The 15,567-nt window shown below is 41.4% G+C and overlaps 1 protein-coding gene across 3 annotated transcripts in view; it reads right to left on the bottom strand.

Moving 5' to 3' along the window:
* Positions 1-15,567, bottom strand: part of OTC (ornithine transcarbamylase) — an 80,959-nt gene that overhangs the window by 41,791 nt on the left and 23,601 nt on the right. For all 3 annotated transcript variants that reach the window (XM_004022002.6, XM_060408404.1, XM_060408403.1), the window contains exon 4: positions 10,292-10,379. In XM_004022002.6, the coding sequence (XP_004022051.1) occupies positions 10,292-10,379 (88 nt within the window). The remainder of the gene's footprint in view (positions 1-10,291; positions 10,380-15,567) is intronic.

Genomic DNA, 15,567 nt, shown 5'->3' with positions numbered 1-15,567 from the left:
GCTGTTTTCACATTGGAATCACTTGGGAAAACAAAGATATTAGAGATCTTTAAATAGTCAATATTATTTTGTCAATAATATTGCTTTCTGCCTTATGTTTAAAGGCACTATGAATCATAGAGAAGTCAACATTCTTATTTTTCTTCCAGTCTACTAAAAATCTTTAAAAAAAAAAAAAAACACTTTTCACTGGAAACAATGACAAACCTGTAATTTGGGCTGGACTTACAGGCCCACTAACAGTAATCAGGGCTTTCTGTGTTGTTGTTTAGTTGCTAAATCACGTTTGACTCTTTTGTGACCTCATGGACTGTAGCCTGCCAGGTTCCTCTGGCCATGGGATTCTCCAGGCAAAAATACTGGAGTGGTTTACAATTTCCTCCTCCAGGGGACATTCCTGACCCAGGGATCAAACCTGGGTCTCCTGCTTGGCAGGAGAATTCTTTACCATGGATTCACTGGGCTTTCTACATAGCCCTCCAGAAATTTATTATCTCAGCTTTAAATAAGAGCTGAGCTTTAAATAAGTAAGAGCTGTGTTATGTGTTACAAATGGAAGGTTGACAAAGTTAAAAATACTCTCTGGCTCTGTAATGACTTTTCATTTTGGTCCCTCTTCATTTCCATTGAACATATAGTTTTGTTTGCCTTCCAGTGGATTCCTGCAGCTTTGCAGTCTTAGGAATCTGTCAACAATGGTAGCAAAACAGCTTTTGCAAAATCCAAAGTACCCAAATTTAAAGTTTCTGACACTGATCAATTTGCTCTGGATGTTTAATTAGCTATGAGGATTTAAAATGAATAGTCAACAAGCTCAAATATTTATTCAACTTGATTTTGCCTAAATGTTTTAAAATGGCAACTATTTTCCACCATTGTCTCTTTTCCTGTTGTTTAGAAAAAGGAGGAAAAGCATGACATAGGCTTTTAAATGGGAAGACAGTTGAGGAGATAAAATGTTAACATTGATTATTTCTGGATAATGGCAGTATTGGTGGTTCTAACTATTTTAAAAATCTCTTTTAGTATTTTTTTTTTACCAAAAAGAGTATGACTGTAATAACCAGAAAAAAAAAATACCATTCAAAGAAGGAAATTTCTCTCAAACATGATTTTGAAAGTAATTGAAAATGAAATAGGACTTCCTAGAGTAATGGCTAATTCTTGGCCTTAGTGAAGAAATGTGCAAGGGAGTTATCAAAGACTAATAGCGTTATGTCAAAATGACCCAGTAGCCAACTTGAAGACAGATCACATTGGCCAAATAGGGTACAATTTAAGCACCAATAAGAGTATTAACTGCAATGAATTGAAACCTTCAAGTATTAACATATTAAAATATATGAGTTTATGAAGATAATACAAAACAGAGGAACATTGAGAAGAGCCATAGTAAGATCTATTTTAATTCAATGTAAAAGAGAACTCTCTGTCAGTTTCTATGAATTCTGGTCAGAAAAGTCAGACCGTATAAAAATGGAACAAGATAGCTCCGTATATAAAGAATACCCTGATGCTAGGTATTTTCATGCAGGCTAAAGAATGATTTCGAAGGAATGGTGTGGAGGAGGCATGAAAAGGATGGTTGATATAAAATAGCTCATAAAGATCTTTGAAATCTCAAATTTCTATTATTCTTTAATATTTTCCCCTTTGGTATGAAATCAAAACTTGTTTAGAAATTAACTAAAACTCCCAGAAAGCCAAAATAAAGCAAAAAAAAAAAACAACACAAAACAATAAATACTGTAAACAAAGTCTCCTACGGCCGGAGGAAGACCTGATGCAGAGTCCATGTGGGTGGGTAAACAGATACTAAAAACAAACAAAACCCCAAACCCAAATAGTGTGCTGGGCCAGATCTTAAGAGCAAACATGAATATGGATGAGATGGGCAATCACTCAACAATCCTGATATGCTTAGAAAGAGTTGAAGTGAAGTGAAGTCACTCAGTCGTGTCCAACTCTTTGCGACCCCATGGACAGTAACCTACCAGGCTCCGTGATCCCTGGGATTTTCCGGGCAAGAATACTGGAGTGGATTGTCAGTTCCTTCTCCAGGGGATCTTCCCAACCCAGGGATCGAACCCAGGTCTCCTGCATTGCAGACAGATGCTTTACCGTCTGAGCCACTAGGGAAGCCCCAGAAAGAGTTGAGTAGTCCCTAAACTATCAGAACATGGTGGATGCACTGCAAAAGCTGAAGGCAGACAGCGGTTGTATTCTCATAGGGTCGTGCCATGCATTCTTCCCTATGTCCCTATCCTGCCTTGAATTACTGTGTGTCCTAGCATTGACCTAAAAAATATTAACAACCTGAAAGTTGAGAGTTATGTTTTATTCGGTGGGAATTTTTAGGACTTCAAGGCTGGGAGACAGAATCTCAAGTAACCAGGAGAGAACTGCTCCAAGGAGGTGAGGAGCCAGATTATATAGAAGTTTTGTTAGCAAAGGGCAGGTAGTCTGAACATCTGAAGATTGTTGTTAATTAAAGAAAACCAGGTAACCTAACAAGGAATTCAGTTAACTTAATTCAAAAGTTAACCTAACTTAACTTTTCTTTGTGTGGAAAGATGCAAGAGTCTGGGCTCACTGAAACCATTGCTTTCATAATCATCTCAGCTATCTGTGGCCAGTATCCTGTTCTCACATCCTGAGCTTCCTTCCTCAGGGCTCACCTAGGTAGAGGCCGCCATTCTGATGGCTGCTAGATCACAGGTATTCTCCTTCCTGAGTGCCCTTAGGGCTCACCAACTCACATTGGAGGGTTGCAGTCACTGATGACTGTGACTTCCTTGTTTACTGATATGGCAATAAATATTCCATTTCTCACCCCTAATTTTCAGTATGTTATCAATGATGTCTCTCTCCAACCAGTTGAATAACTGATTGGCCAACAGTGGGAGGAATTTTGGGCTGTGTATAATGACGCCGTTAAGAACCCTGTAATCATTTAAAAATGGGCATTTCCTTTTTTTATTTTTTATGGAAACAGGCTAAGGCCCTAGAGGAGCCATAGACTTTATCCCCAGTGTAAACTGGCCAAGGAATAAAGTTGCTGACTGAGTCTCCCTCTGGGATGGAGAATATTCCAATGCTCTGATATTCTCTACCCAGGTTATAATTTTAGTTATATCAATATAAGAATGACAAGGAAACAAAATAATGCCTTCAGCACACCTAGATTGGCTCCCCTCAAAGATGGAAGCCCAGGGATGTTGAATGAAATTGCCGTATGAAATTTCTTCACGTAGGCTTCTATGATGGTCAGACTATTTTGATGTATATGTTAGTTCCTAGTTTTGAAGACCTCGGAGATAAATGGTTAGGGCATAATGGTATTCATAATGACCTCCTCAAAATGTGCTATAGGAATTTCAGTGTTGGGTCAGTGTAAACTGACTAGGAGACCACGAAGATGGCCAGAATTGAGTCAGAGCTTCTCCTGAGATTGAATTAGACTGTAACTTGATTCAATGAAAAATACAGGAATTTCTCCCGTGTGCCTGTGCTTTAAAAGCACTCTGTGATTTACCCTCATACAACTCGTTGGGATACATATTTGTAAATCCATTTTACAACTGAGAAACCTAAGTCTCAGAAGCAATTGGTCCAAACCACAGGGCCAATGTGGTATGAGCTGTGACCTAAAGTCCAACCTTGCTTCAAAGCCCTTACTCTTACACTATGGCAAACTGCCTCTGAACTATATCATATTTCATGTTGTGAACAATTGGCTTTTGTTACTATTTACCCAAGGACATAAAACTGCCATGCTGCTTGGTGGCCTCTGTAAATATTCATGGAGACATCATATTTCCTATTTAGATACAAATTTATTAGTATCCAGTTAGGTACATATTTCCCATTATGTGCCAACATTTTAAAACATTTTACCAAGAAATCTAAATAAGATTACCTTTTTTGGTCCTAAAATCATTACTATAAATATCTTAGGAACAGTATTTCCGCTTTTCAAAACGTTCCTTTCAATATGACAATAGTTTAACTCCTACTCTTTTTTTCACATTTCTACTCTTAAGGACTGTGTCTCATCCACAAATTCCTTTGTAACTTCCATTATTTGAACTACCAGAATGACAACGATTTGAAACCCTTCCTTGTTGCTGCAGGGCCATGTGGATATGTGGTTGTGTAGTGGGTTGAATGTTGTTGTTGTTCAGTTGCTAAGTCATGTCTGACTCTTTGCAGCCCCATGGACTGTAGCCTGCCAGGCTCCTCTGTCCAGGGGATTTTCCAGGCAAGAATACTGGAGTGGGTTGCCATTTCCTTCTCCAGAGGATCTTCCCAACCCAGGGATCGAAACTGTGCCTCCTGCATTGGCAGGTGAATTCTTTACCACTGAGCCACCCCCAAGCCCAATGGGTTGAATGGTGTCCCCCAGATTCATATCTACCAGGAAACTGAGAATGGGGCCAAGTTTGGAAATAGGGTCTTTGCGAATGTTATTAGTTAAGATGAAGTCATGCTGGGGTAGGCTGGACCCTAAATCCAGTGACAGATGTTTTCCTTAGAAGAGGAGAAGAAACACAGAGATATACTGAGAAGATCAAGGTGGAGTCATAGACTGGAGTGACAAGCTACAAGCCGAGCTACAAGCTGAGGAGTGCCAAAGCTTGCTGAGAGCCTCCAGAAGCTAGGAAGAGGTGAGGGAAGATTCTTCCCTAGAGCCTTCAGGGAGAACATGGCCTTGCTGACATGTGGATGTGGGGCTTCTAGCCTCCAGGACTGTAGAAGGTAATGGCACCCCACTCCAGTACTCTCACCTGGAAAACCCCATGGATAGAGGAGCCTGGTAGGCTGCAATCCATGGGGTCACTAAGAGTCAAACACAACTGAAGTGACTTAGCAGCAGCAGCAGCAGGAGCCTCCAGGACTGTGAGAGAATAGATCTGTGTTGTTTCTAAGCCACCAAGTTTGTGGTAATTTGTATGGCAGCCCTAGGAAACTAATACAGTGGTTTATGCTGAGTTTCCTTCCTACTGGTTTTACACTGGCAGAAAACACTTCAGCAATCACTGCCATAAGTAAATTACCTCTATAGGGGACTTAATTAGAGTAGAACAATGTTATATTATTTGGTTTTATATGGTGCTTTTCATACACATGTTTCCTGAAGCTGTTTTACTAAGTACTGTGTTAAAGTGAAAATGACTGTGAAGCTATTGTATTATGAACCTTTCAATAGTGGACTCAGAGCATTAGGCATGAACAGCTGTCATTATGGAAGAAACAGAAAGGCTTGAAAGTGGAGTGATAATGTCCCACTGCTGTTGCTAAGTTTCATTCATTTTTAAACTTCCAAAGAATAAGTGATCTGGAGAAGGAAATGGCAACCCACTCCAGTAGTCTTGCCTGGAGAATCCTATGGACAAAGGAGCCTGGTGGGCTACAATCCATGGGGTCACAAAGAGTTGGACATGACTGAGCAACTAACACACACAAGGTGTCATATCTAAAAAGACAAGCCTGGAGTGAAGGGAAAAATAGAACATCCAACCCTTGATTGACCCTGGTAGAGCATCTGAGAATTATCAAAATCTGAAAATAACACCAAATTTGAAACAAATGTAATGGAATACATATGCATATCTTTTGTAGCTTCTGATATGTTAGGGGTGGAAAAGAGTCACTAAGAGAGATTTTTCTAAAGAGGGAAGTGAGCAATGGTCAATTTTCACCAATGGGAGACTGATCCTACAGGGATTCTCACTGAACTGAGGATCCACACTGAATCTTCGGGCTGTCTTTCCATGGGTGTGGGATACACGTCCTTACTAGTTTAGCAAAATTCAGAAGAGAAATCATAGCCCATTTGTGGAGGGGGGGGGGGGAGAGTTAACACAGCAGTCCTGAGACGGCTGTCTTTAAAAGGCCTGCTTCCTAGGTTGGTCCTTGCCTGGCACCTGGAAACTTGAACTTTGGTGGGAGGGTTTCCACCATTCCCAGAAACGATAAGGATGGCTCACTCCCTAAATTGTTTGTAAAAGTACTATGGATTATGCTGAACAGAATCCTTTTGGGAGTCTAGAAGCTGGCTTCATGCTAGGCAGATGGTGCCTATGTGACCAGTCCCCAGTAAAAGTCATATGCACTCTGTGTCCATGGAAAATAGCATTTCTCACATGCAGCCACAGCTAATTGCTGGGGGAATTAAGCATGAACTGTGTGACCCCACCAGGAGAAGACCCTTACAACCTTGTGCCTGGTCTCCCCTGGCCTTTGCCCATGTGCCTTTTCCCTTTGCTTTCCTTTTTTTTGTAATGAATTTTAGCCATGATCATATCCTGAGTCATGTGAATCCTCCTAATGGATCATTGAACCTGGGGTTGGTCGTGGGACCCTGACATACCAGCTCCTCCACAATATCAGTCAACAGCTCCATCTGAGTACTCCCTTTCACTCCCCAGTGGTGCCCTCAGATTATATGATACTCAACTGAGACTTAGCTAAACAGAATTCACCATGATATATATATATATATATATATATATATATATATATATATGCTGTATACATTGGTCATGTCCGACTCTTTGCAACCTCATGGACTGCAGCACGCCAGGCCTCTCTGTCCCTCACCATCTCCCGAAGTTTGCCCAAGTTCTTGTCCATTGCATCAGTGATGCCATACAGCCATCTCATCCTCTGATGCCCTCTTCTCCTGCCCTCAATCTTTCCAGGCATCAGGGACTTTTCCAATGAGTCAGCTGTATATATATTGGCTGTACCACATGGCATGCAGGGACCTTAGTTCCTTAACCAGGGATCGAACCCATGCCTCTGGAATCTTGACCACTAGACTGCAAGGGAAGTCTCCTGTCCCCCTCACCCACTATATTTTGACAAGTAAACAGGTTTAATTATTGTAATCAAGTAAGAAAAGAGCAATGGAGCTTCCCTTGTGGCTCAGGGATAAAGAATCGGCCTGCAATGCAGGAGCCGCAGGAGATGCAGGTTTGACCTAGGTTGGGAAGATCCCCTGGAGCAGGGCATGGCAAGCCACTCCAGAATTCTTGCCTGCAGCATCCCATGGACAGAGGAGCCTGGCGGGCTACAGTCCAGAGGGTCACAAAGAGTCGGACATGACTGAAGCAACCTAGCATGCATGCAAGAAAAGAGCAATACATTTTATTTTGAATGTGTATGTAGGTCTTTTACTTCTTGATCTGGTTTTTCCTTCTTTTGGTGGCTGAGACAGGACCAGCTTGTAAGGGTACATTGTTTTTTAAATTTGCAAGTTTAAAATATGTTTATTTGCTGATGTAAAAACGTTGCTGGCTGTCCTTCTGTTCTCCAGTGCATCAAACTTGTTCTTGCCTTAAGCTTTTGTACCAGCAGCTCTTGCTGTCTGAGATGCCTTCCCTATAGCCTTGAATACCTCGCTCTATCTTTTCAGTGAGCACTCCCCTTAACACCTCCTCAGAGAGGCCTTCCCTGACCACCCAATCTAAAGGGGCCTCCACTCTACCCACAGATCCCCCTGCTTTGACTTCATCATAGCACTTATTTCAACCCTCTATTGTATTCATGCTTTATTTTTTTGTTTACTGAAAGCCTCTTCCCTCTAGAATATAATTTCCACTTGAAAAAGTATTTTGTTTGATTTGATCAGCATTTTATTCTCAGTGCTAAAAGAACACCTGGATGAAAAATCAGGCATTTGGTAAATATTTTTGAATAAATGAATAATTAAATCATCTGATTAAATAAGTGACATTTTGGAAATCGCACTTAACAGTTTTCAGGACACTGGCCCAAATTGCTTTATTTTTTTTTTCTGTTGCCACATTCAGTATTTTCCCCATCAGGTTTTTTTCACCAGTGGGCATTCACTATTTCTTTGTTCCATCAGGCCCCCAAAGCAACCAGACAGGCAGATTAGTGAAGCAACACCGTCAATCAATGTCAGGTGTACGCTTGCCTCAATTCCAAAGGGCCAGCACTATCATTTAAACATCATGCAATCTCTTTGCATCTTACAGAGTTTAACTGCTACAAAAAGTAAGGAGGCAATTGCAGTGGGTTGTACTGTGCATATTGGCAGGGTCGATGCCATTAAGATTCACTTCCTTGCTTCTCCTGTTCAATTACTCCTGTGCAAGGCGGTGGATTTCCCTGGTCTTCTTCAATTTGGATTTACTGAATTTCTGAATCTCAGCCATATCTTGTTTGTCAGGTATTTGGGCAGATGAAGCAGTGATGGGGTGCACAAAAGAGTCAGATTTCCACAGTATCTACTCTACCCCCCCATTTCTGACATCTCCATCACCCATTCCAGCCTCTTATGATATTGCACTACCCTAATTTTCCTTGTACCTTAACAATTTACTCCTGTCCCTCCCTCAGTGTACCTGTCCTTGAGGTTTAGCCTTCTGCAATTCTCCCACAATGAGACGTGTGTGCTTAGTTGCTCAGTCGTGTACAACCCTTTGCAACCCCATGAACTGTAGCCCGCCAGGCTCCTCTGTCCATGGAGATTCTCCAGGCAAGAGTACTGGAGTGGGTTGCCATGCCCTCCTTCAGGGATCTTCCCAACTCAGGGATCAAACCCACGTCTCTTATGTCTCTTGCATTGGCAGATGGGTTCTTTTGAAGAGATTGTTTTTCCTAGGATCTGTGTAGAGCTCCTCTAACGAAGGGCTTCCAGTGGCAATTGTTGTGTGGTGAGCAAGCACAGAAAAGAACATGTTTGCACTCGTCCTCAGCTTTCAACCCATGCTTGGCTATTTGTCTCTTGCTTTGGGGGTCCCGCCCACTCCCCTGATTTCTGGGCCCTGACCTCTTTCTGGCTGCCCATCTGCACTTCTGCACTCCTTCACTCTCTATTGAATGCTCATCTGTTTCTCCAACTGTACCTTCTTCGAACCACTAGTTCACATGTGACACTCAGCATCATTCACTTGGTCCTATATAGAGGATCCCCACTAAAACTTCTTTCCTGGTTGTGTCCCTGGCTTCATCCCCTAACCAGCTTGTAATATTATTCTGGAACAAAGCATATTTCACTCTGGCGGAAACAGAATTATTAGGCAAATAGGATTCCAAGCAGTGACAGCATATTTAGAAGAAAAACTCTTTTATGTTTGTTTATTCTTTTTGTCCCTTGCATCCAGAAGATGAACACAACACAGCTTAATACTAACACTGTCTCATCTGAAATAACATAACTAAAAGTTTTAAAGATGAGTTATTCCAAATCTCTTCAGCAATTCAAATGAGGTGGATTCTTTAGTACATACTAGGGTAGCGGCCATAAAAAGCAGGCAATGTCTGCAGGGAGTTGCTTTATGACATATCGTTTTCAGAAAATAATCATTAATCTTTGATATCAAGTGTGAGATATTTAAACAAAGACATTTGCTCTGTATTTCTCTATCAGGCATGATACAATGGTGAGAGGACTGCATGGGGAGTCAGAGGACCTATGTTTCAGTCTCTAATTATAGGATAGTGATTCAGAGCCTTTTCTCACTCTACTTTCATCCAGGTAGGGCTGAGCTACTTAGTACTCGCTGATAGAATGTGAGTGGAAGTGATTGTGCTGCTTCCCTGCTAAGGTGGCTTTGAAGTGAGCATCCTGTCCCCAGGCACTCTTCCCTGGCACCTGGCTGGATGTTGACACCCAAGATAACCTTGGAGGCCACATGTTGAAGACAGTAGAGCCATTTTCATCCCCAGTCCCTAAATGGTCACATAAATAATCACTCCTTCTGTCTTATCAATCAGGAACATTTGCACTATGTTAAGCTACTGACATTTTGAGATTTTTGTCTTATAGTAGCTAGTATGTCCCTAATAAAGTTGTTTCACTTATTTATGCCAATCTGTTTGGGTTTTTATAAGGGTTAAATGAGTCAGAACAATGCCTTACACATAATAAATGTTCAATAAATGTTAGCTCTCAATATTACTTCCTGCTCTGATGCTAACAGGTTATGGGTCATTTAACATGTCAATTTCCCTGGCCTTCCATTTCTTCAACTGAAAAACATAAGAGTCATGCTTGATGACTAAATTTCCTGGAGTTTGAAATTCTATAATCAGAAGCCTCTTCAAATTGCTAAGAAAAGAAAGAAAATTAACCCAAGGAAAGTGGCCAGAAGATGAGAGAAATTCATTCAGGACATCAGGTAAAAAGGTAAAGAATGAAAACAGAGCAGTCCAAAGGATGCTGAGAGGGAAAACCACTAGTTAAAGAGAAGCATATTTTCTTTTTAAGATGTATCCATAAATTGTGAAATAAGCTTCCAAGAGAAGATGTACAAACCGGGCTGTATCTGTGAGACTTTCATTCACACCCAAATGAATATCGTCTGTGGTAAGAAAACAAGGGTGTCCTCCCAGAAGTGCAAAGCCTGCAGTAAAAGAGAGAAAAGAGAGGCCTTTTGAAAAAAAAGTATTAAAGTAGCAAACAAAATCATGAGGTCTTAGCACCATCTCAATTGAAAAGTCAAAATCTTTCAATCTCACCAGCCTCTCTAATAGGGAATTCCCAGGGAAAGCAAAATGAGGAACTGAGAGAAGTATATGAGATTTTCTGTTCTAGCACTTAACTCTCCTTCAGATTTGTGACCATCTCTCCACCATCTTTTCAGAACTTTGCGATTATGGGCCATTATTCCTTTCTGGAGGCTATACCTCATTTTTATTCTTAAAATATATAAGTGATGTCCACCAGGAAAATGGGAACATCAACTGTAGTATGGGATGTCATGGATGGCAATGGAATACTGCTCAGTAATTAAAAGAAATGAACTATACACACAACATGAATGAATCTCACAAACATGCTGAATGAAAGAAGCTAGACACAAAAGAGTACATAATGTATAATTCCATTCATATGAAGTCCTAGAATGGGTGAAACAAACATAGAGTGGCTGAAATTAAAACACGTGTTGCTTTCGGAGAGGGTGATTGGCTGGGAAAGAGCATTGGTGAACTTTCTGGGGTAACAGAAGTACTTTATACCTTGCCAGAGATGGTAAGGTTACATACCAATACATGGGTATATGTATTCTTCAATACTTACTGAATTGCACACGCTTAAGATCTGTGCATTTTCCTATATATACATTATACCTTTTTTAAAAAATTGAAAATAAAGTGAGCATGGAAATGGCAGTTCCAGTTCTCTAAAAATCAGCAAGATCGGACTTCTCTGGTGATCCAGTTGTTCAGAATCCATCTGCCAATGCTGAGGACATGATTTCAATCCCTGGTCTGGGAAGATCCCACATGCTGTGAGGCAACTAAGCGCATGCGCCACAACTACTGAGGCTGTGTTTTAGAGCCCGTGAGCCACAACTACTTAAGCCCAGGTGCCTAGAGCCTGTGCTCTGCAACAAGAGAAGCCACCACACTGAGCAGCCCGCCCATCACAGCTGGAGGGTAGCCCCCACTTTCTGCCACTAGAGAAGAGCCTTTATGGAGCAATGAAGACCTAGCCCAGCCAAAAATAAATAAAATTTCAAAAGTTAGTGAGATCAAAGATCATTCAACCGTTTTATTTATCCTCCAACCAAGACAGAGCTAAGCACCACTTACATATTACCCTCGCCACTTGTCAACCCTCCATGGAATGTGAGATTACTGCAGACATCTAAGCAGATGAAGCTGGCTCCTTTCCCACCCTCAGAGCACATCCCATTGGTCTGGGAGGATGACGGACAGGGGTCTGCCCCAAGTCATAGCTAAACTCTGTGGGAACAAGGAGAACCCTTTTATCACACACCCTGGGGCAAAATTATGGGAAATGATGACATCCAATCAGAACTTTACTCTCTCATCTGAGACAGGTTCAACAGGCAGGCTTTCTTAGATATATATACATATACAATGTAAAGGTATAATTACAAGATAGAGACTTGTCTGAGGGAGTTTGCAAATATTACTTTTTCCCTCCTTGGAAACATTACTTTTTTACTTAACTTGTCTTTTGGAAAATATGCAACAGTCGCAATTTTCTGATCCTACCTGTTTCCTGTGAGAAAGAGAAATCATTAATTGCACGGTGAATTGGGTGATAAGGAGTGTTAGACCTATGAACGGAAACTCAACCCAAAGTCTCATGAAACAACCCAGTGAAGCCTTAACATGTTTGGTTTTTTTTTTTTTTGCATTCCACAGTGAATTTTTTTTTTTAATTTTAGAAAGAACGTTCAAACTACTGCACAATTGCACTCATCTCACACACTAGCAAAGTAATGCTCAAAATTCTCCAAGCTAGGCTTCAATAGTACAGGAACTGAAAACTTCCAGATGTTCAAGCTGGATTTAGAAAAGGCAGAGGAACCAAAGATCAAATTGCCAGCATCTGTTTGATCATAGAAAAAGCAAGAGAGTGCCAGAAAAACATCTACTTCTGCTTTATTGACAACACCAAAGCCTTTAACTGTGGAAAATTCTTAAAGAGATGGGAATACCAGACCACCTTACCTGCCTCCTGAGAAATCTGTATGCAGATCAAGAAGGAACAGTTAGAACCGGACATGGAACAATGGACTGGTTCCAAATTGGGAAAGGAGTATGTCACGGCTGTATATTGTCACCTCGCTTATTTAAATTATATGCAGACTACATCATGCAAAATGCCAGGCTGGATGAAGCACAAGCTGGAATCAAGATTACTGGGAGAAATATCAATAACCTCAGATATACAGATGATCCCACCCTTATGGCAGAAAGCAAAGAGGAGCTAAAGAGCCTCTTGATGAGAGTGAAAGAGGAGAATGAAAAAGCTGGCCTGAAACTCAACATTCAAAAAACGAAGATCATGGCATCTAGTCCCATCACTTCATGGCAAATAGATGGGGAAACAGTGGAAACAGTGACAGACTTTATTTTGGGGGGCTCAAAATTCACTGCAGATGGTGACTGCAGCCATGAAATTAAAAGATGCATGCTCCTTGGAAGAAAAGCTATGACCAACCTAGACAGCATATTAAAAAGCAAAAAGCAGAGACATTACTTTGCCGACAAAGGTTCGTCTAGTCAAAGCTATGGTTTTTCTAGCAGTCATGTACGGATGTGAGAGGTGGACCATAAAGAAAGCTGAGCGCCAAAGAATTGACGCTTTTGAACTGTGGTGTTGGAGAAGACTTTTGTGAGTCCCTTGGACTGCAAGGAGATCAAACCAGTCAATCCTAAAGGAAATCAGTTCTGAATATTCTCTGGAAGGACTGATGCTGATGCTGAAGCTGAAGCACCAATACTTTGGCCACCTGATGTGAAGAACTAACTCATTGGGAAAGAACCTGATTCTGGGCAAGATTGAAGGCAGGAGGAAAAGGGGACAACAGAGAATGAGATGGCTGGATGGCATCATTGACTCGATGGACATGAGTTTGAGCAAGCTCCAGGAGTTGGTAATAGACAGGGAAGCCTGGCATGCTGCAGTCCATGGGGTCACAAAGAGTCAGACATGACTTGAGTGACTGAACTGACTGACTGAATTCTAGGTATCTCTGTCACATCTCACTCCCACACTCCAAACTAATACCCAGTGGCCTCTTCATCATCTTTGCTGTGTGTCTAATAGACATACCAAACTCAACACTTCTAAAACTGAACTCCTGATCTTTGTCTCCATCCTGCCTGATTGGCTCTATCCTGCTCCATCCTGCTGACAGTTGCTCAGATGGAAACCTTGAAGACAGCCTTCACATCTCTCTTTTACCCGATACATCAGGAATCTTGTTGACTCTCCCTTCAAAATATTTCCTGAATCTAGCCCTCTTATCTGGCCCAAATCTGCCATAACCATGGTCCCAGCCTCTATATACTGTATCTACCTGTTGACAGCTTTCACTGCTTCTATCTTATCTCCACCCCCGAAAAGTGAAAGTCTATCAGTCATGTCTGACTCTTTGCAACCCCATGGACTGTATAGTCCATGGAATTCTCCACCCCTAGTGCCCCGGTTTATTCTCAACAGAGCAGAGAGATCCATTTAAAATGGAAGTTAGGAGCATCCCTTGTGGTCCAGTGGTTAAGACTCCTCACTTCCAATGCAAGAAGCATGGGTCTGATCCCTGTTTGGGTAACTAAGAGCTCATATACTGAACTAAGGCCTCACATGCTGTGTGGCATGGCCAAGAAAATAAATTTTCTTTTTAATTTTTTAATTTAATAAATAAAATGCAAGTTAGACCATGTTCCTCCTCTGTTCAAAACCCTCCAAAGATTCTCCTGTTTACTCAGAGTAAAAGGCAAAGTCCAAATAATAGGATACATATCTCTCCCTCACTTGTAGGCAGTCTTGTCTTTGTTGAGAGCACTGATCACCATCCACCATGATACATCATTCACTTACAATTTATTATGTCTATTGTTTATCGTCCGTGTACCAACTAGAATCTCAACTCCATGAAGGCAGGGATTTTCCTATCTTTTATTCACCGATATGTTATAACCAATCAGAACCCTTATGGGGCCTTCAGGGACAAGCCTTCCCCTGTATCCTCTGCTTTAGCTCTTCTCTGAAGTACCTAGGTAAAGGTATTTGATGCACATTTCCTGAGTTGTTTTGCAGATGTAAAAAGCCATCCTGTCTCCAACAAAGAGGAGGTGTTAAGTACTTGAAGACCTTGAATACAAAGCCCCAGGCCTCCTGGAGCCTAAAGATTGGTAAAGCGTGTGACATCTCCCTGCTCCCTCACCATCTGCCAGTCAGAGAACCCTGCACAAGCTGATCACAGACCTTGTGACCCCCTGCTTCCGCACCTGGCTTTTAAAAATGCTTTGCTGAAACCCTTCTGGGACCTCGGGGCTTTTAGGCCATCATCCACCCTTCTCCTTGCATAGTTCTGCGATAAACCTTTCCCTGTTCCAAACTCTGACCTTTCAGTTTGTTTGGCCTCACTGTGCATTGGGCACACAAACTTGTATTAACAACATCAGTCTCGAGAACCTAGAATAAATATTGGTACATAGTAAGTGTCTTCCCTGGTGGTTCAGATAAAGAATCAATGTGCAATGAGGGAGACCTGGGTTCGATCCCTAGTTTGAGAAGATCCCCTGGAAAAGGGAATGGCAACCCACTCCAGTGTTCTTGCCTGGAGAATGCCATGGACAGAGGAGCCTGGTGGGTGGCAAAGAGTTGGACACTACTGAGCAGCTAACATTTTCAGTTTTTTCTTTCACATAGTAAGTATTCAACACAAACTTGGTGAACAAACGTAGGAAGGATTTTGACTCTGGGGAGAGAACTCATTCTTCTTACTTGCAAACATCTCCTAATTTTGTTAATGGACTTATCTATTACCTGTTAAGTGAGCTAATAGGATTTTGTGATGATTATAATTATGAATCACTCTTGAGCACTTAATCTGTTTCTAAACAAGGGAAATCACCTAAACAAATATGAATACTGCATATTCATCAAGAAAGTATTTATTAGGCCCCTACTATGTGCCTGGCATAGGGAAATGCCACTGAGGGTTGGGAGCTGTGGAGGAAGGTTTCAAACAGTTTAAGACCTCCTGGCTGGTCTACTTGAAGTCATACTCTTACTTGGACTAGAAGTCATTTTGCTAACAATCC

Source organism: Ovis aries, chromosome X, assembly GCF_016772045.2.
Source record: "Ovis aries strain OAR_USU_Benz2616 breed Rambouillet chromosome X, ARS-UI_Ramb_v3.0, whole genome shotgun sequence".
NCBI classification, from domain to species: domain Eukaryota; kingdom Metazoa; phylum Chordata; class Mammalia; order Artiodactyla; family Bovidae; genus Ovis; species Ovis aries.
The sequence above is the reverse complement of the archived record's forward strand: the minus strand, read 5'-3'. Positions and strand labels throughout refer to the sequence as shown.